This window comes from Chrysoperla carnea, chromosome 3, assembly GCF_905475395.1.
Source record: "Chrysoperla carnea chromosome 3, inChrCarn1.1, whole genome shotgun sequence".
NCBI lineage: Eukaryota > Metazoa > Arthropoda > Insecta > Neuroptera > Chrysopidae > Chrysoperla > Chrysoperla carnea.
Window position 1 is genome coordinate 14,643,335 of NC_058339.1, and position 26,799 is coordinate 14,670,133.

At 28.2% G+C, this 26,799-nt stretch overlaps 1 protein-coding gene across 1 annotated transcript in view; it reads right to left on the bottom strand.

Annotated features, from left to right (window-relative positions):
• LOC123295713 (cytohesin-1) overlaps positions 1-26,194 on the bottom strand; it is a 126,823-nt gene extending 100,629 nt beyond the window's left edge. Inside the window, exons 1-2 of the mRNA XM_044877143.1 lie at positions 26,056-26,194; positions 25,427-25,500 (exon numbers count right to left, since the gene is read on the bottom strand). Of these exons, the coding sequence (XP_044733078.1) occupies positions 25,427-25,500; positions 26,056-26,134 (153 nt within the window). The 5' untranslated portion in view covers positions 26,135-26,194. The remainder of the gene's footprint in view (positions 1-25,426; positions 25,501-26,055) is intronic.
• Positions 26,195-26,799: the final 605 nt, after the last annotated feature.

Here is a 26,799-nt window from a genome sequence, read left to right on the forward strand (position 1 = left end):
AGAACCACCTTTTTCTAGTACATACAGCTTTATGAATACATAGCATAACAGTACTTAATTAATTACCCTATTAATAAATTATTATGTGCAGTACAACTTCTCTTGTTATGCATTATTAGCCTATTATGATTACAGCCCCCTATTTACCACACAAGAACCAAGGACAAAAGCAATGTTAAAAAAAAAATTCAAAAAAGTATGAAAACACGAAAATATTTTCGAAATTACAACTCTAAAATAATTTTAATCCCGGCGACTACGGAACCACGCTCCCAAAGGATGAAAAAACAAGAAAATATTTTCATCTAAAATTGTTATGATGAGCAAAATCGTTATTACAGTCGGGGGGACCTCTTTTCTGTCCTGTGGAAAACTTTATAATGCTAATGGGCCCCCGACTGTAATGACGATTTTACTTATTATAACAATTTCAGATATAAATATGTTTTTTTGTTTTCATATCTTTTTGAGTGTGATTTTGTATTCGTTGGTACCATGTACATGAAATATACCAAGGTATACTAAGTTAAGTCCCAAGTTAGTAAAGCTTAAAAATATTGATGCTATGAACAAAATTTTGGTATAGACGTTCATGAAATTACTTAATTAATCCATTTCCGATTGTCTGTCTGTCTGCATCAGTTTGTCTGTCCGCCTGTCATCACGATTACTCAAAAACGAAAAGTGATATCAAGCTGAAATTCTTATAGCTAGCTGAGGACGTAAAAAGTAAGGTTGAGTTCGTAAATGAGCAACTTAGGTCAATTGCGTCTTATAAACCGTTAGAGATAGAGCAAAAGTTAAAATATAAAAAATTTTCCTTACAAACAAATAAACAACTTTTGTTTGAAACATTTTTTCGTTGTATAGTATGTGTATTATATGGGTATATCAGTTATAAGTGTGTGACTTGTATGTATCTGTAATTTGACAGAGTAATCAACATTGTTTATACATAGTATTTCAACAATTAACTCAGTCAATTGTTTGTTTTCACTTGTTTTAATTTAGTTTATTGTATAATGTTGAACTGTAACTAACTATAAATAATTCCGCCACTTAAATAATTAAAATATTCTTTGGAACAATTTAGTTTAAATTTTATATTTAAACTTTTCTCAAATATCAAGGCTAGATTTTCGTTCCACATATATCGTTTATATTAAAATAAAACGTTTAAAATTAAATTTTAAATAATTGCATGATTCAAATATAAACAAATGACTTTTTACATAATTAAAAAACAAACATACACTTTACCTTCATGCTGTGTTTCCTATACAAAATTAAGTAGTTTAATCATATGTAACTAAGTATTTTTATTTACGACCTTGAAAGTATTTTTATTTTCACCGGATATATTTAAGATGATGATATATGAAAATACCTCTAGGCTGTTGATTAAATAATCATAATTTTGACACTTTCTTTTTTAAAGGTCTATTTTTTTTTCATTTTTAATATAGCATTAACTTTACATTTAAGTTTTACCAAGCAAAGAGCTCTTTGAAACCCCAAAAGCAAGTTCAAATTTGGATTGCATCAGACAATGTGTCTTAAAATTGGCGCACACAATTAAAAATGGAATAAATATCTAAAGTTAATTAATTTTAATATTTTGACTTCAGATTTTTTAATGAAAGATTTTGTTTTTATCTAAATTTTTTTTTCTTTATTACAGCCAAAATCAGCCTCAAAATAATCTTGATTTTGAAACCATATTTATCAATTTCTAATAAAAGTTAGTAGATTGTCAGAATTTTTTAGAGAGAGGAATTTGACTGACTGAATTTTCTTTAGCTTAAAGTTTTTACATTATTTTATTTAATTTAAAAATGTCTTACTACCTACTAAAATATTTTGAGTCGCTATTAAAATATTTTTAACATGATTTTATTCAAAAATTTTTATAAAATCATCCAATAAAAAATGTTATACATTCTTGAAAAAAATTCTTACTTTGCTGAATAAATCTCTATTCAAGGTTTCTTCTATAATGTTAAAAATAAAGTTCAGTAAACTTTTAGACACGTTAATTACACATTGAAAATATTACTATGCTGAATTATTTTAAATATCACATGAAACTTAAAAAACTAATTTTTTATTCAAAATTTTAATTAATCATAGTGAATTTTATTTTATCAAGGTTAGTATCTAATTAATTCTGTAGTGGTAACTAACTATTGTATGATAATAATGAAAATATTAATTTTTATGAAATATTTATCTACTAGAATAATACCCACCCGCTTGGCTGAGTTTAAAAGTAACGAATGGTAAAGATTGCTCTCGCTTATCACCTTTCTATAACACTCGAAATAAAGGTAAAATATACGTATGGTTTTCTATTTTTTTAAATGTATAATAGTCGTAATTATTCATTGAGTATATCAGAAAAGATGGCCGTGAAATATTTTATATTGACTATTTTTACAAAAATCTGTAATTTATGGTAATGTCACATGACTACTTTTACAGAAATCTGTAATTTATGGTAATGTCAAATTGAATTAATTAAAACAATTTTTTTCACAAGTATGAGCTATATTGCTGTACAGTTTCATTAAAAACCATTGGCTAGTTTTAGCGTGAAAGCGTAACAAACAAACAAACAAACATGCTTACTTTCTCATTTATAATATATAGAGATTAAATTTTCACTTTAAAACAAAACACAAACTGATAATTAATCAAAGAATTCCCACATAAAAAGAAATTTTTTTTCCTTTAAAAAATTTGGCTTTCACTGGAATACATTTTACTGACACTCTTACTCCAATTATCAAGATAAAATTCCTTCAAAACTATAAAATTCTACAAAAAAGCTTAATCAATTGAAAAAAATATTATTTAATCTTTTGAACAATGTGTAAATACTTTTTGTGATACAAAAAATCCGTTTTATATCGTGTTCTTTTCGAGATTACATTTTCTGAAGGCTTATTCGATGTCACCACATACAACATAGAAATATATTTCTCAATATAATACGTTTCTTAATCAATGGATCGTATATGAAAAACGTTTTCTTCACATAGAAACTTTTTTTCTTCTAACCACGTTTTTGAACAGAGCTTAAATAGAATTATCCTTTACGATAATAAAAAAAAAATACAAATTGTATTTTGACTTATTTCACACAAGTTAGTGTGTTTTATTGATTTACAAAGAAAAATATTATTAAGCAAAGCAAATAAAAATTGAAACATTCCTTTAAAAATGACGCTATGAAAATTTTTCTTTTGTGACAAGGCAGAAAATTTGTAGACAAAAATTATTTTTATAAATATAAATATAGAAAAATTGAGTTGGCAGAATATGCATGTGTGCATAACAGTTGTCGTTTAATTTTAGACCACAAATTGAATAGCAAGGCGCATCACATATTTTCAGACCTATGATTCGAAAATACAAAAATCATTACGATAAAGAATGTTATAGAAGATTATTTTTTTCTATTTTCCCTTCAAATCCACATACTTCTTCTATTCAATTAAAAAAAAATGTTTTTAGGAGATTATTGCCCCTAGGTTTGCAACAACAAAATTCTACGTACTTAATTATTACTTAAGAAATTATGTAAATAATTCTGAGAATTATTTCTTGAAAAAAAATTGTAATGGTTAAAAAATTATTATTTTTTATATAAAATTCTGCTTAATAATAGTTGAGATGATTTTTTTAATTCTGGTAACAGATATTAAGAAATATTCTATTTAAAAGGTGATTAATTAATTTTATATTATGTAATACAAAACTACAAGGTGTTCCAGGAGTAACGAATGCTCTTGTTGCATCAGGTAGCAAAGAAAAGGAGGCAAGAGGATGAGAAGCAGTAAACTCACTCCATTTAGACATGATTTCGAGCAATTTCCCAAGAATTTCCATGTAGAATGAACATCAATATAAGATCTTTATACAAAATTTATATATCGAATATTTTGTATTATTATATTGTTTAGAAAAAATTTCTATAATATGATTCGAAGTTGTTTTTCTAGTAAACACATAAAAACAAATATACGTCAAATAAAATATGTCTAGAAACTAAATAACATGAAAAACAACTACCAACTTTATTTTATGAATTTAATACTCAACTTTTTTTATTATTATTTATAGACCATGTTTCCATTAACTTAATTATTAGAATAATAATAATAATAATAATTTTCCCGTTAAATTTCGTTTTTCATTTACATACTAAAAACAATATTTTCCTTCCTAAGTAAGCTAAGACCGTTTTTATTTTAATAAATTGTGTATACAGTTGCCAGTTCATTTGTAATCAGTTTCAGCAATAGTTTTTACAGGAAATGTATAAACAATTTTTATCAACTCAGGAAACCGGCAATATACATTTTTTAACATAAATAAACCGTTCGTATTATTGTTACAGGTCATGAATATATCCATTAAATTTCAACAATGCTATTAATACTACAGTTCTCATCGGAATCTATTATCATTAAAATCCTACTCCCAAATATACCAAGAAAGTTCGGGTAGATTAATACAGATGGGTAATAACGTAAAATATGTCACAAGTGTATCTTCGATCTTTTTATCCTCTGATTCTACTATTAAAAGAGCATCAAAATTTTGTTTTTTGTCATTTACCCACCGATTTAGTTGAAGTCATATCATATAGGCATATATTATTGAACTTTTCGAACCTTAAAGGACGTTCATGCGTCAACGATATTAGTAGTCTACACCAGGCATGGGCGAGTTATTTTAAGTCGAAGTCACCATTGTTATAACTTTATTGTGTGTCATAAACTTCATTGTGTGTTTCTTTACCCAAGACGGCATTGCTCATAGAAAAGGAAGCGAGACGGGTTTACGACTCTTCTACCTATCTCAGTTTCTCAGAAGTCTGAGGGACTCCTCTACGTTTGCCCATGCCTGGTCTACACTAATTATATAAATTTTGTTTGTTTGTAATGGCTAAAAACTCAAGAACTACTGGACAAATTTAAAAAATTCTTTCACCTATAGAAATCTACATTATCAGCGGGTAATTTGGGCCAAATTTTATTAAATTCAAAAATTAAAAAACTTGAAATTGTGAACAAAAGTAGAAATAAATGAAAGCAAGGGAAGTGAAGTCAACGCGGTAATCTTAGTTGAAGTTGAAATTGCTAGTACAGAAATTAAAAAATCGGATAATCCAAAAGTTTCAATGAATTAAGAAAGAAAAAATATACTTTTATCGAATTAATTTCGTTGAATTTAGTTTTAAAAGTGGCAAGGGTTATACATCGGACTAACAGTTGTACATGGAACAGGATCAGTGACCGAGCGAGTAAAGGCGTAATCAACTCGACATGGTAATCGATTTACCATCCAGAACTTATCTTTTACCAGTTACCCACGTGAATTAAACATTTTATCTTACTTTCCCCATATTTACCTCGCGTGATTCGATTGTATTATTTAAGAGTACCTACAAGGTATTTAATTACTTAATAGGTTAGGTTAGAGTGGTTGTCCTGGGTTGGGACACAATTAGACCATAGGGTCCGTTGTGATTCTGAAAAAGGGTTGGCCCATCCCCGGCCACTACTCCATGAACCATTTGGAGCTGTTTAAGAACGCAGAAGAGCTTTGACGTCGACGGACTACAGGTCGTCAAAGAGAGGCTGGCTCAAGTAAGTCCATCTCCTCATTATTAGGACCTTAAAACTATCCATGCAGTTAGCTATTAAGATCTTAAAACTATCTATAGTTAAAAATCATTATTGTTTCCCATAGCGGTTATAGCACCAAATAAAAAAAAAGTTATTTATTATGACAGACGAAAGATGTGAGAAATTTTCAAGATTGCAATAAAAATTAAATATAAAAGCATTTTAATAATTTTTATGATATCTAATTTAATTAATTAATCAATAAAATAATAATCGAGCTTTGAAAATTACATAGTTTTGTCGCAGTCACTATATTATTAATGTTAACAGTAATATTGATAATTAAAAAGGGCAATTAATAAAAAAAAAAACTTAATTATACTCTACAGGCTATAAACAACTTAAAACAGTACATTCCAACAACAAAAAACGCGTCCATATCCATGGAATTTCATTAATTACAAGAAATTTTATCAAGAAATAATTTTTTTTAAGAAATGGTTCCAAGTATTTTACCTTGAATTATTTAAATAAAGGTGTTTAATGAAAAAAACCAATACTTGTCAATTTTGCAATTGACATTTGGTATATAATTATTAAATAGCAACAATTTCCTTTTTCTTGGAATATTATTACAAGTTTCGTGTCCAACACCACAATCCGAATATCAAATTTATCATAAATGGTAATTAATTTCTTTGTCCTGAATATATTAAACATATCGAGATGAAAAGAAACTACTAGAGATATCGAATAAGGAATTCCTTGATAAAAGCCAACTTCGATCGGGCAACCTTCAAGTTTCAATTTCTCATTCAATTCCTTTTCCGTCTTTCACATCGTGAATACTTCAACTTTTCGGAGTTAATAAAGGTTACAAGTAACGATATGGATTTTCCTAGAATTTAAACGACATATCGAAAAAGGAATTCCATGATAAAAGCCAACTTCGATCGAGAAATCTTCAAGTTTCTATCCCTCATTCACATCGTGAATAGTTCAACTTTTCGAAGTTAATAAAGGTTACAAGTAATGTTATGGGAGTTCTTAAAATTTAAAAGAGATATCGAAAAAAGGATTCCTTGATAAAAACCAACTTCGATCGAGCGAGCAATCTTCAAGTTTCTATCCCTCATTTAATTGCCTTTCCTTCATTCACATCGTGAGTAGTTTAACTTTTCGAAGTTAATAAAGGTTACAAGTAATGATATGGGTGTTCTTAGAATTTAAAAGAGATATCGAAAAAGGAATTCCTTGAAAAAAGCCAACTTCGATAAGGCAATCTCCAAATTTCTTTTCCTCTTTCAATTCCCTTTCCTTCATTCATATCGTGAATAGTTCAACTTTTCGAAGTTAATAAAGGTTACAAGTAATGATATGGGTGTTCCTAGAATTTAAAAGAGATATCGAAAAAGGAATTCCTTGATAAAAGCCAACTTCAATCGGACAACACCTTCAAGTTTCTATTCCGCATTCAATTCCCTTCCCTTTATTTAAATCGTGAGTAGTTTAACTAATCGAAGTTAATAAAGGTTCCTAGAAATGTGTGTTCCTAGAATTTAAACACATCATTTTTTTAATTGTTTTTAACAGTTTCGTAGACTTCAATGTTCTACTCACCAAATTCATTATAAAGTACTCCAAGTTCGGAATATGGGTCAAAATCTGGCTTCTTTTTACGTCAGGAATAACTAAAATTCGTAGTTTTGCATACCAAAAAAATCATTTTAGTTTTATCGTTTTATTTAAAGCTTTTTTTTGCTCTTACCTAAAAATTTTATAATGTTGTGTTTATATATTTTGAATGGAATAACTGAACGAAGAAAAATGTTATCAACATCCGGTGTAATTTGTTGATTACAACAATAAAATTGTACACCATTAAATTCAAAATAAACAAAAAAAAAATAGTGTCTTTTTAAAAAGTGCAAAGAAGATAAATTACATTTTATTCATGTCAATTTAATGTAATTGAGCTGTATATTTCATTCTATTCATTTCGACCACTTGAAAAAAATCAAATGAAAAGTCGACTGTATGCGAAGGAGTGAGATTTAATTTCGTGTCTCTATTTATAGAACAATTCGTCAACAATTTAAATTCGCTTTTCATTGAATATTTATAGCGAATGATTATTACATTTCAAGGTTTTTCACACAACTAATTATGACCTTTTTTTTTTTTGAGATTAACAATTAATTTTCACTTTCATCATACTTACAAAATACTTCTTATTTTTCAAATGACACAAGAAAATTCACATAATTTTTTCATAGAAAAAAAAAACGAAAAACACTTTCACTTAGGAAAAACAAAAAATTTGCAAAATAGTATAAATAAACATAAAAAACAAAAAAAAAGCGAATATATAATAAATAAACAGCACAAAAACACTGAACACTGTTAGAACACAGTAATACTGTGTTCCTCACTTGTACACTGTTTGGTGGCAACTAAAACGTAGAGCCGGCTCTTGTATTCTCTGCTGGTCTACTGCTGTCATATGTTTAGTGTGGTAGTACCCCGAACTGTTGGAAATGTATACAAATACTAGGATTCTTAATAGTATTATTTTATACTCAAATTATTGATATTCAAATTTCATGGTTGGTTTAATTGATTTCATTTATGATTGTTCCTTTTCGTTTGTTCATTTTATAATTTCTATAGATTGTCAGTTTATTTATTTTGAAAGAATGACAGATAACTTTTTATTTTGTAGAAATTTTGTTAAAAATATGTCACTCTTTAAAGAAAAAACAAGCAAGTGGAAGCGCAAGGCAACTATATAAAACTTTAGACCTATATTACTACCTCAATGGATTTTCCTGCATTGCTTTATACATTCTTTATGCCCCTAAGAGCCTAAGTGGGCGAGCGGTCTAAGGCGTTAGTCTTTGACCCTTTGTCTACTTAGACTTTGGTTACGGGTTCGAATCCAGGCAGCGACAGTGTGAACAATATATAATTAATGGGGGCGGTAGAATTGATCACATTGTCGTCGCTTGGATAAGAACGTAGTAACCGACTCCACCCACATCAAAATGTAATTGTAAAATATGTTTGTAAATGAATAAATAAAGATTAACAAATAATGATGTGGGTGGCCTCTGTTAAAGGCGTATATGTCAGAGAAACGGAAGTTAAACCCCATTATTATTATTATTATTATTATGCCCCTAATACATTCTTCGAACTGAACTTAAAAATGTTGGTGTTATAAGTTTGATCGCTATGTGTGTGTGTGTGTGTGTGTGTCTGTCTGTGGCATCGTAGCGCCTAAACGGATGAACCGATTTTGATTTTGTTTGAACGGGAATTTAATGGAGAGCATGTTCTTAGATATGGTTCAAATTCGAGTTTAGGGTTCCGTACTCGACAATTTTATCAGTAGTTTTTAAAATTTTGTAAATTTCACTTGTTACTTGTAAAACTAATTGATTTGATGATTTAGGAAAAAAAAAACTTTGAACAAAAAGAAAACCGACTTCAAAAGAAAAACTTTTCCAAAATAAATTAAAATGCACTAAAAAGTAAAAAAATAACGATAATATAATGTAGTTAAAATTATTGTTATTTTTGGAGTCGGTGTCAGCCAAGCTAATGTAGAAAATTGTCAGAGTTGTTTCCTTGGCTGACACCGACTCCAAAAATAACAATAATTTTAACTACATTATATTATCGTTATTTTTTACTTTTTAGTGCATTTTAATTTATTTTAGAAAAGTTTTTCTTTTGAAGTCGGTTTTCTTTTTGTTAAAAGTTTTTTTTATTTTGTGATTTTTAGTGAATCTGAAGTACATTAACTAATTTGTCACTAAAAAAAGAATCATCGAAGTGATATTGAGTTATTCGTCCTCTTATCGTGCATACTTAATGCAAATTTAAGACTTTTATGATTTTCTCATGTATGCCGTTGTCAGAACTAGACCAAAATGGGAAATGGGACCAAATGGGAAGCACCAGCTTTCAAACAGATAAAAAATCATAAAAATCGGTTCACCCAGTCAAAAGTTCTGAGGAAACAAACATTAAAAAAAAAAAAAAACACAGTCGAATTGATAACCTCCTCCGTTTTTGTTTGAAGTCGGTTAAAAAAAGACCGAAAAAGTTTCTGTAATAGTGTTCCACTTTGAACGCAAGGGCTAAAAACTTCAGAATCTAATCAACTCCTCTATAGTCGACAAACTCAACCCAACCAGCCATTGTAACCGGTGGCCATCCTATCCACATAAATATCTCCCCACGAAATCTTTCAATAAAAAAACAGTTTCAACAAAAGTTATCGAGCATAAAGGAAACCATCTAACAATAGCCTTAAAGTTGACCTTGAATTTAACTTTTAAGATAGATTAAAGTGAAACATTTATAGTCCACTTATGACATAATTAGCGCCCTCACGGGAAAACAATGATATTTACGAAAAAATGTTCCTTAATGTTTATAAGGAACATTTTTTAAACTTATCATATATCTTGCGGTTTATAACATGGATCCGTTGGAGAATTCAAGAACCAATGTTGCTCATTAATAAAATTAATAATGAAAGTTGTTTCCATGTCTAAAACTTTTAGTTGAAAATGTAATCAAATTTAAGTTGTTTAAACAGTATTTTCGATTATTCAATTCATAAGTTTTGATCGATATAATTTTTTTAAATTATGTGTAATTAGGACACTTATAATATCATCACATCCTACAGCATACGGATAATGATAGTATCTGCAAACAGTATCAGAGTTTAAACAAAACATTAATATTTTAAAATATTCGATAAAATCTATTGAATATTATAAAAGAATTTTGGATATTTGCCAGTTATAATTAGATCTGATACCATGCTGTATATTGTTTGGTTAAAAATAAACTACACAATTTCATATTTTCTATTCATTTTATCCTTTTTGTTACAACAATAATTTTCATATCCTACTAGCGCCAATATTCTTACAATTTTAAATATAATCTAGACTTTTTTAAGTTTATCCGCTATTAAATACTCGAGTTTTATCCTAGCTATGAAAGTATGCTTAAATATAAATAAATACAATTACAAATAGGCAGAACATAATAAAATTGCACAATTGACCTCGTTGTATTTAAACTCAGTATGACAAGTGGCATTGTTATAGGTTCACATAAAACAAATAGTGTCACTCTCCTGAAAGTGACAATATTAATTGTACAACAAATTATTTATAACGAAAATAAAATATAGGTACTTGTAGCACAAATACTGCGTAAAAAATACTCGTATGTAGAAAAATTGGTCAAGTTTGCATTGAAACAAGCATGAATACAGAAAGGTTCTATGTTTTCTGTATTGTTCCCAGTTCATAAAATTACACAGACGAATTTGTTATTTGAATCATTTTGAGACTCATTGTGTGTACGAAAATGCATTGATTACAATGTCATTATCGACCCCGACTTTGATGTCAGAAGTTAAAGATAAAAGAGATAATTTAAAGTAAGTACAAGTAAAATTTTTGTTATGTCATAATAAATATCCTGATCAAACCAAATTTAGGTTATGTACGCAAAATAAATCAGAAGTAGGTCTTTTTTAAACCGATATTACAATTAATTTATACAGTAAAAAGTAAAAGTATAGCTATTATAAAAATTCAATTGTTTAAAGAATAAAATCAGCATTTGAATTCTAAAATTAATACCTTAAAGTTTCAGAAAACTATCTAGTAAATAAAAAAGTAAGCGCTACATTGGTAAAGTACGAAGGTACGAAAAGAACATAGTTCCTACCGGGTGTCCCACGACATTTCTCGTTCTTTTTCTCTATAACTATACTAAATTGAGTTGAGTACTTTTCGATAAACAAAATTTGAAATGCATGATAATTAAGAAAGTAGGAGCTGGGTAATTGAAATTTTTATATCAAATTTTAACTTTTATGATGAATTTTATTATAAATTGATGAATTTAATGTTCGAAATACCGTATAATTAAACCGAAATTTCTAATATTGGTTAGTTCATCATCATATTATCTAATTCAAATTTAGTAATTGAGACTACACTTCTCAATTATGCTTCAGCAAATATATAACACTCTGATAACACTATCCTTGCCTGATACACACAGTCAATGCAAAAATAACAGGGTAACAGACTTAGCTGATACAGGCCTGAATACGGTACCTTCTAAAAAATATTAAAACATAAACATTTTTTTGTATACAGGCGTAACATTTTTAACGATTACGCCTAAATTCTTTAAAAAGTATCACTTTCCGCAAAATTGTTTATTTAACAAATTTACAAATTACATAATGATCTTTAACAAATTCTTCTTGGCCTGCAATATAAAAAGGCCCTTTCATCATTGTAATGTGTAAAAAAGACGTTATTGACAAAAAATCATGTGTACCAAAAAAGGAACCTAAAAGTTAAGTGTCATATTGAGAGTAACCATATCCATTGAAATAAGTTAAATAACCTGTCTTATATTTATTATTATGTCATATTTATTTCAATGAACCTTTTTTCAAAAGTGTATGCGCAATACAATATTTTTACAAATTTTCATTCAGCAAAGAAAATTTGGAAGTTATTTCTTCAAAACCTTTCATTCACCTGTTGATTAGTTAGTGTTAAGATAAAAGCTTCTAATCAAAATTTCGACCAATACTGATTCAAATACAGCTGTATGGTTCAATTACGTACTCATCTATAAGTCCCATGCTAATATCTATATCAACCATGGTGGAAGCGCATTGAAAAAGGAAAAATCGTATTTGTCGGGGGTTTTTTACATTTTGTAAACACTTTTGTAAAAGACCTGCTTCTATTCAAAATTATTTAACAGAAAACATTCTTTCATTTTTTGATAAGATAATGATAGTTGATAATAAAGAAATTTTAACATAGTTGTGGTTAATTTAAAGTAGGGAATAATGAATAAATTATTTTGCAACATGAAATATTCATAATTAAAAAAACAATTAAATATTCATAATTGAATTATAATTTTTAACGATAAGATGGCAAACAAATTAATATTCTGATAAATTAGACCAGGGAAGGCAAATAAAAAAAGATTAGCTGTTTTTTGATTCTACACACAAAATATATTTGCAGTGTTTCTTGTATTTAAAATCTACCGACTTAGTCATTCCAAATTTACGTCTGCCATTTTGAATATAATTAAAGGGCATTCTTCTTCCTATTATTTTTGTATATTGTGAAGAAATTTTTACGTGCTAGGTACATCTGAAATACTATTGAGGTTTCAAAAATAATTACTAACGAAAAATTTGAAAAGAATTGTACGCTTCACATTTTTACAAGCTTTCAATGTTAGTTCGTCAAATCTTGGAAGCTGAATTAGAAAAAGTTTGTTTTATCCTACGGGGCTGAAGAAATTTAACGTGTTAATTCATTTTTATTTGCCCGAAAACTAAATTTCTTCCCATCACTTCCACCATATTTGACACGTTTTTTAATTAAAAGTTAAAAAGCTTTAAATATACTAAAAATTAGAAACAAAATTTTCTACCGAATCACTCTTTTTTTTTGAAACTCACGGCTTTTGAAAAAGTTTGAGCGCTCCAAATTATTTTGAATATTTTAAATTAAGCACCTCTAGCCTTTAAAATACTCATATATGAGGAATAAGATTATTTTCTACTTTTTAGTGCAATAAAAGCTTGTCTCTAAAAAACGAGAATACTGATAACGATATAATGACTTTTCATCTCTTTCCTACAATTTTTCATGAGGGATTCATTTTCATGTCCGTATTGACTGGATTATATAAAAAAGGTGCAATGCACTAGAATACAACAATTCAAACATGGCACCGTTTATAATAGGAAGTTCAAAAGTGATTATTTTAAAAGATAAAATATTAATATTCATAAGATAAATTTTAACTATTCAATTCCGCTATCATTATCAATTATAAATTTAAATTTTAATTGAAATTAAAGGGGAGTCGATTTTAGGAAACATGCGTGTTTGTGTATTCATAGAAAATACAATTCTCCACACATGTGTGAAACCACGTTGTTAAATAGTTTTAGCAATATACATCCTTAAGGATGTATGAGCATGACAACAATGTTTGATTTAAAGGCTCAAAATTTGTTTGTAGGTAGTCTTTTACTCAAAGAATATGTGGTTAAAATTTCAGCTTAGGTATCCGTGCAAATTTTTAAGAAAAAAGTCATTAAAAATCGATATAAAATACATTGGCTCTTATGGAGGAATCTCAAAAAACGACATATTTTGGAAGTTTTTGATAATTTTCATTTGGAATGAATGAAAACAAATTAAAAAAAAACTTTTTAATAGAAAGTAAACATATTAGCAATGAATTAGAAAAGAAAAAAACTAAGTGTCACCGTCCATATAAAGGATGTAAGAGCAGGGTAGATTAAGGGTTGAAATTATTTTTATCTTATTTTCAACTTTGATGATGAATTTTGTTATAACTTCATGATTGTAGACGAAAAATAAGAATAAAAATTTTCGATATGTGCCTTGGTTTTCCAAATATCAAAAGCTGAATAATTAAACAAAATTTTCAATTTTCGATATTTTGAAAATTACGCCAGGTATTGAAAAATTTTCAAGTTATAATATAATTTATCATCAAAATTGAAAATATATATTTTTTAAATTTGTGCCCCCACTACCGTGCTCATACATCCTTAATTCACAAGATTTTGAAATCGAAAAGTTCGTGTCGTTGTAGATTTCTTTACGAGTTACCAGGCGTGTATTACAAAACTAAATTATTTAGGTATAATATTCGATTAATTTTAATAAATTTTTATTAAAAATAACCTTATATTTTAATTAGTTTCTTTTTCAGTGTCATAAAAAGAAATATAATTAAATATAATAATAATAATAAAACATGTATTTCCGATATAATAACATCTTTTTCAAAAATAGAAATAAGTACATATACCTATATACCATTTTTAAAATTAAGCCAGATATCGAAAAATTTTATTCTTACTTTTCGTCTTATATCGTCAAGTAATAATATAAATTTATCATCAAAATTGAAAATATCTATTTTTAAATTTGTGCCCCCACTACCATGCTCATACATCCTTAAATAGTAGATATTTTCGTATAAAAGTGGGTTAATTGATTATCAAAATGAGTATAGAAGTTAACGTGCTATTATATACTAAAATCCGTCGTATTTTAACATGTATTTTAACGTATTTAACAGGTATCCATCCTCGCGAAAAAGGGTAAAAACCCTCAATCTATTTTCGCCGAGACAATTGTATCCTCTATAGCAGGGATGTTGAAACAATGGCACGCATTACACGCCAACGATCGTGCATTTGTGGCATGCGACACAATTTTTTGGGCACGCCACCGATAACAAAGTTCACAATGAAGTATCATATTACAAACGAAGGTGCGAATTGTATTTTTTGTAAAAAATAAAGATTCTTATCATTTTTAGAAAATAAATTCAGTAAAATTAGGCATTCAGTCACGTGACAGCAAACACCAATCAGAAAGTTTTACGTCACGCCATGCCAAACACTATCAATGTTATGTACATTTTAATAGAACGAAGAAGGTTACTTGATTTATTGTCATACACAAAAATGATTGTTTGGCAAGTCGTGATGTCATTCAAGACGCCATGACAGTGCAGAGCGTTTTCGAAGCAAATTTGAACTGGTTTTTGAAAATGCAAAATACATAATGCAAATAGTCAACGATATACACAAAACTTTTTGCATCACAAGTAAAAAGATTTTATAAAAATCGTAAAAATCTGTTTCTTAACACACACAGATTTTTATAAATCGTTTTTAAATTGACAGGCTTGTGGCTTGACTTCACAATTAATGGCCCTTAGCACATAATACTGGCAATTGTTCATTCCAAATGCAATATGTGCATTTGTTTTTAAAATAGAATCATCAGAGTTAGATGCTGCACTTAAAACTATAAAGATACCATTATTTGTTAAAAATACAAAACCACTTGAAATTAATTTAATGATAACTTATTGTACTAAATCCATAAATTTTACTTATCTACACATTTTGACACGCTGACCATTTGAGGGAATATTATTTCTAAAATAATAATATACAAGAATGATCCTGGCTTTGTTTCATATACTTTAACAAACTTGGCTGCTCATGCCCGAAATTTGTCAATTAAATCCATCTCATATTATTAAATCCTCCTGTGCATTTTTTAATTTTTTTTATATCCTATCGCACTGCGTACGAGTTTTAGTCCAAGCCTTTCCATAGTAACGAAAATGCGTAGAGCAGGAGCTGCGTTAGCTAAGCGATTTCCTTCAGAGATGGAAAAAATAATACATTTTTCTAAAAATCGAATATTGCATTTTTTACTTTTTTAAAAATTTTTATTTCGAAAACTAAGCGCCTAGAGAAAAAATTAGCCTTTTATTAACTAAATTTTTTTTAAATTATGTGCTTTACCGCTTAGTGTAAGATAGTAAAAAAAATGCATTTACTTACTGTAAGGTTAAGAAGAAAACACCAGAAAATTTATTAAAAAAACTAACCTGAAACAAAAACAAAAAAATTATTAGAACTTGTCTGTCATAAGGTCTATAATTTTAAAGGATGGTAGTAGTGAGCTTAATTAAAACATTTAACAAAAAACAATATTAGTAGGCGTACAATGCCATAATTAGTCTAATTAAAGTGTTGTCTAGACTTTCAGTAGAAAGGAAAACTAAAAAATGTATAAAAAATTATTTCGTTACCTTTAAATTTAACTCATTTTATAACATTTTAATTTTTACACCGCAAGTTTAGTTTCGTAAATTGTTATATGGACAATTTATGATGATATACGTCATCGATACTTATTGATTACATTAAATTCGCGACTTCAAAATAGTGAGGTCACTTCTACGTTTTAAATAAGAAATGAAGAGGGGGGGGTGTAAATATTATCCTTAGAGCATATAATTAAATGACATAAAAAGGAAATTTCAGGTAATTGACGAACTGTTGACTTGAGAAAGATATAGAATAGATTAAATGTTCTATGGCTTTTTGTTTGTTTATACCATGAAGATAGATGTTTATATCCCCTTCAGAGAGTTTGAAAATAGTGATTTTTAATCGTTTCGACAATTACAAACTACCTGTCATTTATTCAAATGTCAATGACTTTTATTTTAACGTAAAGGGTAGGCGAAAAACATATACGCAGTGTCGATATACGCAAAACGAAACACAAAATCAAAAACCTGAATTTCTATAAATGCGACAATCGAGCCAATATTTTTAGTTTACTTTTAAAAATTAGAGTCACGGTCGATAATATACAAAATATATGTAATATATTTCCTAGAAAATAGTGAAATTATAAAATAAAATAAAATGTTAAAATTCTTAAGTTTTATGGTCAAAGTTCATTTTCTTTGCAAGGTAAAATGTCATCAGTGCGGAATGAAACACGAAACGAACAAATATGTATATATTCTTCTTATAACCTCCAAGTGAGTCGACCTTGAATAGTAGCCATGCATAAAGGTGAACGAACGATCTAGGTAAATTCTAGGGTTTGTTTTTATACATAAGCAAAGCACATATGTATGTATATACCGTACATATGTATATATGTATGTATACACAATACATATGTATATATGTATGTATACACAATACTACTTCTTATATGCAATATTATTTAGTAGTTGAAACATGTAATTCTATTGTTATAAATTTATTTGTCCAAAACAAGTGAGAAAAAGAAAAAAGCGGTAAATAATATTTCATTCAAAGAAATAATTAAATACTCCCTGTAATCAAAGACAACACAGTCTGTGTCTATATTTGTATACCTTGAGTATCCCAGTCGTGGGCAATGGTTACTCTACACTCTATAGCATAGATGGGCAGGCTTTGACTTTGTTATACTCTTTATAGCTTTTAAGGTAGTTCCTCCGCGACAGTCCAGTCAAAAATTTTTGGACTAATACTATCATTCAGCGCATTAACTGTTCTATGACTGTACCATATATTTTTTTCACAAGACTGTACTTCCTTCACTGCTATATCCCCTATACGTATACACACACACTATAAAATATACCTCTCTCTGTATGGAAATGTGGCAACGTCGCATTATTCTTATTATTATTTATCCTATACCTATACATGTACATATTACTACCCAACTTATAAACTATACAGTATCCGTTGCCACATCGTTTCCATACCACTAGTCCTTATATCCCCTCCACAAAAAATCATCGCTAAAACGAGTTATTTATTTAAGTTTTTTATCGAAACTAGATGGTAAATATTTTTTTTTTTTTTTTTTTTTTCTAAATGTAGTATTCTACATTATATTAGATTTTCATAGAGATGGTGAACGTCATTCATTGATAAATAAATATAAATTTGTCATTTTTCCACGCTTCTCCCATGCTACACGTACAAATTGCGTCACTTTTAATTGCTAATATTTCATGTATGACATGGTAAATCATCTTCTAATTTTAACAGCATGTGTATTATGAATTAAATATTTTATATTTGAGAAATTGAGTTTTGAGAAATTCTTGGAATATCACTTTCGTGGAGGTACTACCTTAAGAAAAAAGGTATATTCCGAAGCGATAAAAATAGTTTAAATACAGAGTGCACTGTACTTCTCTTGCTTACTCTCATTGGAGAATATTATGTAAAAAATCTACAGAGCTTACTGAATAAATAGAGTAATCGGTGCCCATCGATGCTCTACAGAACATCTCAGCTCTCAGGTACTCTGTCTGAGTATCATATCGGAACATACATACAGTACATCATCCATCTGATTGCGGAACATACCTCTTTTGCTAAAAGTCACTCAGACCACAACAAAGTCAAAACCTTCCCACCAAAGGTGTATCCTACATACGAACTGTCGACACTGACACTGACAAGCATTGGTTTATCAAGCCTTGATCCACCCGCCTTTGCCTATGCCTTGCCCAATATTAATAAATCTAATCTGATTTGTTTTCCCAAGCCCTTTCTCAAGCATCGACAAAGGCCAATACATCGAACGTTGAAAGAGCGTTGAAAAAACAAATCCCAGATATAGAGGTTTGCTTTGTCCTACTAATAGAGGTAATTCAGTGCCAAAGTGTTGGGACCTCAGCATGAGTTCCCGTTATGGAAGTTTCTCATTTATCCAGGTCCCACTTAACTAAGTTCCACTGTATTTGATGATCAACTTCGATCAATATTATTATGACAAACAGATTAACAACACTGTCGCTGCCTAGTTTAGCACATATAAAAGGACACAGAAAGGAATACATAAACTAATGCCAAAGACATTAGCTTTTATAGTTAACTCTTTTATAGTTGGGTAATTAAATTTACATTAAATCATAAAACACATATAGGTTTTTCATTTATAACAAAATGGATAATGTTATGCTAAAATATAAAAGAATATAATATGGCCACTAGAGTTCGTTCAAACCAAAGTGACACCGAACAAGAGAGAGTGTATGATTAATATGTATGTGCACTCATATTTACACTCTCTCTTGTTAGGTGCCACTTTGGTTTGAACGAACTCTACCACTTGATTATTAAACTAATACAATATGCAAAGTATAATTAAATAAATTACTGCCTCTACATACGCATATTTTGTACGACGCACACATTTATGGATGGATAAATTTTCTTATAATAAATTTCAGCATCAACCATAATAATAGTTTGTATAATAAGTGTGCAAAGCTTAGTTTTACCGAATTGTCGAACGAAATGGACCTATTGTTTTTGTACTGATGATGGTATTTTATGTTAAAAATGGCTATCGTTAAAATTTATAAATTACAATATCAATTTTTGCCATACCCGTATCTCCCAAATTAGGTCTCAGATCCATATTTGGAAAAGAGTTTTTTTTGTTGCTCTTGATGAGCTTTTTTTCGGAAGCTAGGTTTCTGCAGTCAATAACAGAATACGTTGTGACATTTTCGACATTTTTCTAAAAATCGAATATTGCATTTTTAGTTTTCCAAGAGTTTTTATTTCCAACACTAAGCGTCTAGAAAAAAAATCAGTCTTTTTTGCTTTAAGCTGTGAGCGAGATACACCTGTTTGAATTTTAAGTAAAATTTTGTTCCTTTAATAAATTGGCGCACTGTATTTTAAATTTATACGTTATACATGTATTATGTATGTGTTTATTTAGGAAGTGAGAAGAAAGATACTCTCATTACTTTGTTTGTAAGAGTGGCTATCGTTCTTTACTATCGTGTAAAAAAACAAACGATTGCGTCAACACTGTCTATACATGATATTTCAACAATTAACTCAGTCAAAAATTTTTTCACTTGTAATGCAAATTTTTGGTGTAAATTTTTCTGTTAAGTAAAAACCACAGACATAATCATTTATTATCAAAAACTCACATTATAATATTTTATTTGTATGTAGTATTTGATTAAGGGTATACATTTTATGAGGGTGTGTCGTGGGTACTACATAAATGCAATCAATTGTTACTTTCATTATGGTGGCTGTCATTATTTAAACAGAACATAAAAACATATTTAACATACAAGGATTGCCTGTCATAAAATCAATTCTAACCTACAAATAATGTGTATTTATTTCAAAGGACAACTCCTGCTGCACAATATAACGGAAACGAGATTGTACATTGTAAGCGTGCATATTAAATTTCCGATATTACAAACATTGTAACACAGACATGCCGTGAAAATATTTATGGACGCGTTATTGACATTTATTATAGCCGTAAATCTTCTCTTATATGAACTATTATTCCATCATAAAAATTGAAACTGACACGTTTGTAAAAAAAACAATACACCTTCAAATATTGACGAATCAATAAAAAAAAAAAAAAATTATTTATTAAATTTTGGAACGAGAAATTTGTTGTAGAAAAATAGAAAAGGTAAAAAATTCAGTAAATATTAAATTACCCAATTGCACACGATTTTTGTACTTTATGGGTCAAAATTACCAGATATACTAAGTTTTATCGAAAATGGATATAAAAAAAATTTTCGATTTTTTTTAAGGGGTAACCCTTTGGGGAAATTGAGAAAATTGAGAAAAAAATTTTGTTTCGGAATTTGATGAAACTCGGTGGATGGGGCAATTTTGATCCAAAAAGTATAAAAATCAGGTTAATTTAATGAGAGTTTCTGAGAAATCAATATTTTTTCAATAGGTCGTTTAATTGACACATTTTACATCTTCCACATTGAAAATGTCCCAATTTCAAAGTTTTCGTTGTGTTACACTAAAATGAAGCCACTTACGCAGTTTCGTAAAAGTGTTATTCATGAAACTATTACCCCCTCTCTGTACTGTAGACTAATAGTTTTAGAACAAAAGATATTTTTTTATTTTTGTTGATCTATTTGTGTATTTATAAAATATTCTACTTTTCATTGGAAAATCAAATTGAAATAAATAAATTTAAATATTCTTTTTCAAATATTTTCCTTGATTTAAAATAAGATAATAAAATATTATAATAAATAATTGTCTACGAAATAATATAAAAGTAATTATTAAAAAATTTTCCAGTAAATTACACAATACCTTTACATTTCTTTTATAAAAAAAATCTACATACAAGATTTAATAGTAAAGGAAAAATGGTATACGCAGGTAATTGTATTCACGTTAACCGTAAAGCAAATAAATGCAAATTTAATTGAAAGAAAAAAAATAAATTTAAATTTGTCATGTGCAGGTAATATTGATTAATATTAATTTTTTATGTTTGATTTTCTTTTTATTCTATTTTTATTGAATTTAAATCTCAAAATGTTTATCCAGTGGCGGGTATCCCTTAAAAAATTTGCAAAAAATTTAAAAATTTTTTTTACCTCCAATTTCGATAAAACTCAGTATATAAGGTAATTTCGACACAAAAAGTTCAAAAATCGGGTGCGTTTGTCGACTGGTCGAATAGTTTTTGAGATACGGACTAAAATCGATCCAAATTTTGCGATATCTCAGAAATTCTGCATAACCTGATTTTTATTCTTTTTGGGTCAAAATTACCCAATCAACCGAATTTCATCAAATTCCAAAACAAAATTTTTTTTCCGATTTCCTCGATTTTTTCAAAGGGGTACCCCTTAAAAAAATTGCAAAAAATCGAAAAATTTTTGTTATCTCCAATTTCGTTAAAACTCAGTATATAAGGTAATTTCGACCCAATAAGTTCAAAAATCGGGTGCATTTGTTGACTGGTCGAATAGTTTTTGAGATACGGACTAAAATCGATCCAAATATTGCGATATCTCAGAAACTCTGTATCCAATCATTAAATTAACCTGATTTTTATACTTTTTGGATCAAAATTACCACATCCACTGTGTTTCATCCAATTCCAAAACTAAATTTTTGTGTGTGTGTGTGTTTCTCAGGCTTCTAGACCCAGCAATTTCTGCTGTGCGCTGATCGATCAGTCATCTTCCACTATTACATATATATATATATATATATATATATATATATATATATATATATATATATATATATATATATATATATATATATATATATATATATTATATATATATATATATAAATAGATTAATGATCATGTGAATATTTCACAAAATACACTATTTACTTGTCATTACCATATGACTTTAATTTCACTATAAACATAGGTTAACCCATATAATAACCCTTTATTAATTGTTACAAGAAATGTCTTAATTAACCAATTGTATAATTGATAAACTAGGCGTAATTTCTCTTACATTATAAAGTAATCAGATGTATGTATTAGAGATGTTCCGAGTTACCGTATCAGTATTCTAATTACAAAAATATGCGCAATAAAGAAAAGATCCGTATCTGTCTCTTAAACGTTAAATTGTTACAAGAGAAAAATTCAAATTTTAATATTTAGAAAATTGAACAAAAATAAATGAAATTTACAAAATTTTAAAAATCCCCGAGAAATTTTTGGAGTACGGAATCCTAAAATCGCACTTGAAATCTAAAAACGCTTTCCATTAAATTTTTCGTTACAACCTTATACATACTGAACCGATTTTGAAGATATTCGTCTATTTTTTGGATGTTGCGGGTACAGAATCCTAAACTCGCACTTGAAACATAGCTAAGAACACTTTCCATTAAATTATCTTTCAAACGAAATAATAAATATCAAAATCGGTTCAGCCGTTTAGGCGCTACGATGCCTCAGGCAGACACAAGGATACGCAGACAGACAGACAGACACGCGATCAAACTTATAACACCCTTTTTTTGGTTCGGGGGGTTAAAAAGAACTAGTGATAAATTGAATTTCCTACAATTAAAGTTTTTAAATATTAATCGACAAATTCCTAAAATAGGAAAAGGACTTTTCGTCTAAGACTTGCTATCCGCCATTTTTTTTCTATTCACAATTTTTGCCAACCTGTATAATTCGAGTGTTAAATTTTACATACAGGACACCCTTCATAAACGATTAATATCGAGACGTTAGTATGTTAATGATATTAAAATATCATATTTATTTAATAGAATAATAATAAATAATGACATTTGACCTACAATGCGTAATGAAATATATTACTGTGATCTGAACCCGCATCTGCCCTCTTTTATTATTCGAATATCAAATAAATAAATAATATTTTGTCTATACTTCGTATTCAATAAATACTTAAGTAAATAATTTACGCAATTTACAAAAAATCTTATTTTTATGCCAACTAAATATTCATTTTTCATTTTTGATATTTCTAGAGTTTTTTCTTTCGACATTTTGAATAATTTGATTGATGTCAATGATGACGCATGAAAGGTGCTTATTAATTCAATATTTTCAAAAAAGCAACACAAAATTAACGAAGACATTTCAATAGACAATAAAATTTAATGTAATTTAATGCACTAGATGCACCAGGAGAAGAAATTAAACAGTTCTCGAGTTTCAATTATCTTCACCAATCGAAGCTTTTTCTCGAAACGAAATAAGTGCGGTAATTAAAACACTAAACCCAAAAAAATCACCAGATTTTGATCTTTTGAGCTACCAAAAAATGGGATTAATATGATTCGTAATATTTTCAATAACACGCAACTACAAAAATATATAATATATTGTATACCAGTGCTACTTATTTTGATAACATAGATATCTCTTTTCAATCATCAATACTCTAATAATAGTCGTCCCTGTTCATCAAATGATGGATCTTCGATGAACTCGAGAATAATTAAAATTAAAATTTTGTTTTTATATCATTGCCAACCTTATATTTTTATGGTATTGTTATAAACCACAAGATTATCTAAATATTTTAGTTTTTATGACACTCTCTAGATTTTTGATATAGAAATATCCAATTGAAAAGGATAACCTATATGACTCATCATGTTTTCAGCCAACTTTGAACGATTAAATAATAATAAAAAGGCCGATGACCTAGGAATTATTTGCGATTTTTGGAAACTTTGTTAATCAAAAAATGTATTTATAAAGTTTTATTGAAATCCCTTGTATTCAATCCTTGCATATCTCTTTAAAGATTGGCTTTTGCATTATTATATATTTTGTTTAAAATGTGTGATTAATGGTCAATTTAAACAAAAGAAGTAATATTTTTTCTATTAGACATTACAATTCAGTATTCATGATATGTTAACTAAGAAACTTTTACCACTTTTAAATTAAAAATTAATATTTATGACAAAAAATCAAGGCTACAACAAAGAATTTGAAATTAATGTAGGGTAAAAAATTGACATTTTATACCGCTTACTAATCCGGGTAGCATTGAGGTGTGTGTTTATACATGTACAACAAAAAGACTATAATATCAAAAAATGAGATCAAATATTTAAAATTGCAACCATATTATGTACAATATAACGATGTAGTGAATGCATTTAATACAGTAAAACCTCTTTAACTTTAAAACAAAACTTTAAAAACCAAATTTCAGAGTTTTTGAAGTGAAACTTCTTTAGACTGAACTGACAGTCACGCTAAATGGTGAAATCTACACGCTAAAATTCAATATGTTACGTGGGTCATAATTATTTAATAATTATAAATTAATTTTAACAATAAGTTTAATAAATGCAGATGACGTTGTTGTAAGTAACTTTTTTTATGATTTATTTATATTATAATTTTTATTGAAAGCATTCTTACTGGTACATAACCTATAAGTTTATTTATTTTCTATATAAAAATCGTCATTTTTAATAGGCAAAGAATTAATTCAATAAAAATTTACAGTAATAAATATGATCATTTTCATTTTTGTTCCAAAATTATTCTTTATTCAATTCGTACGCAGTAAATTAAATAATATTTTACGCGCGAAATATTTGACTCATGTGCAGAACCCGTGAGCAAATATCATATCATGGTTGAAATTCAAAAAAAGGGTTACACTTTGTATAAATAAATTGCGCAAAATTCATGATCGCTTATTAGTCATTGTTTTGAGAAAATTAGAAGGTTCGGGACTTTTTGAACATTCTGTATATACAACTTAACATACTATTTGCTGCCGTCCTTTTCAAACCTCTAGCGACAGCCAGTTAAACCATATTAGTAGCGTATAAACTAGTCGCTCACCATACAAGGGAGATTTAGCAAGAGCAGAGACCTCTGTACATAATACTACTAAAGTCATATAGATATCTGCAATACCGACTACATATGAATTTAAGTTCAAACTGAAATTTTTTTATTTTAAATTAAATTCAAATTATAAAAATTCAATAAAATTTAAGAATTCAAAAATTAAAAATCGAATCTTACCTGTATTTCTAACAATAATTCAGTTTTTCTACGTCGAATATCAATTAACATCTTTTGTTGTTCAGGAGTCAAATCTGAAAAAATAGATACGGCTTTAAAGACTATTGAATTCGCGAATGACTTTATAATTTTTGGGAAATATAAAAAGTAGAAATCACATTTAAATAACAAAGTAAAAAATTTTTGGTTGAATGTAATTAACTCTTTATAAGAATATTAGCAGTCAAGAAATTGAATGATTGCACTAAATAAATTTAAAGGTGGGTATTTAATTTAGAATCTTTCGGAAAATCAACTAATAATAGTTTTTCGAGAACTATTTTCGAAAATGAATAGCATGATAAGTCTATGATACTTTTTATAGGTTAATAATATTCATTACAGGCCTAACGATACATTTTGGAATCATGTATTTTGTCTATTCTTAATATTTAGGACATATTATATGGTTTTTAACTAATCATGTCGAAAAACTGAATGTTTTCTTAGAAAAATGGAAATTATTATCTGTTTAAGGATAAACTTTCTACAATAAAACAAATGACAGTAAAGGCATTTGACGCCATACGTGACACACAAATGAAATTTAGGTAAACAAATTATAAAAATATTATTTATTTATTAAATACCTGCTGGATTAAAAGTATCAACGGAATGCGATGAAGATCCCATAGTTGCACTCTCATAATCTGATAACATGTTTTTCATAAAAAAGATTATACAAAAATTTAAAAACTATTAACACTATTATAGATGTATTTGCCTGGCTGTCATAACAGCCATTTTGACATTACACAGTACGCATGCGTCAAATTAAAAAACTTTAAATTATGGGGTCATTTAATTTTTGTCAGAAAACACTCGTACAAGATTGTCTTTTTCATGTAATTACTAATTAATTAACATAAACAATTATCTCATTAAGCAAAATCAACTTGTATCAAATATGTTTTCTATGTACTTTTCTCTCAATCTGTACTTTCTCAATTTAACGGCTGTTAATCGCATTTAAAATAATGGATTACCTATACAGGGATTTCGTATCTAAAATCTTTCAACCCTTAAAAATTTCCAATGCTGTAACAGATTATTTTAAAAATGCAATCGAATTGAGAATTTCTTCCTTTTTTATTTGAAGTCGGTTAAAAATGAACAGCAATTCTTGGGACTCTCAATAGTTAAAGTATAGAATGTAGAGATAAGGAACACAATCTCATATGGCTGAATCAAAAATTGTCCACAAAATAGCATTAAATAAAGGGGCTATAATGGCGCTAGTGTAACAAAAGATATGTATATCATGGACAAAGGAAAAGAAGGGACGGACCCACGAACTGTAATAGACCTTTTTCACTTTCCTTTTCTCTACATTC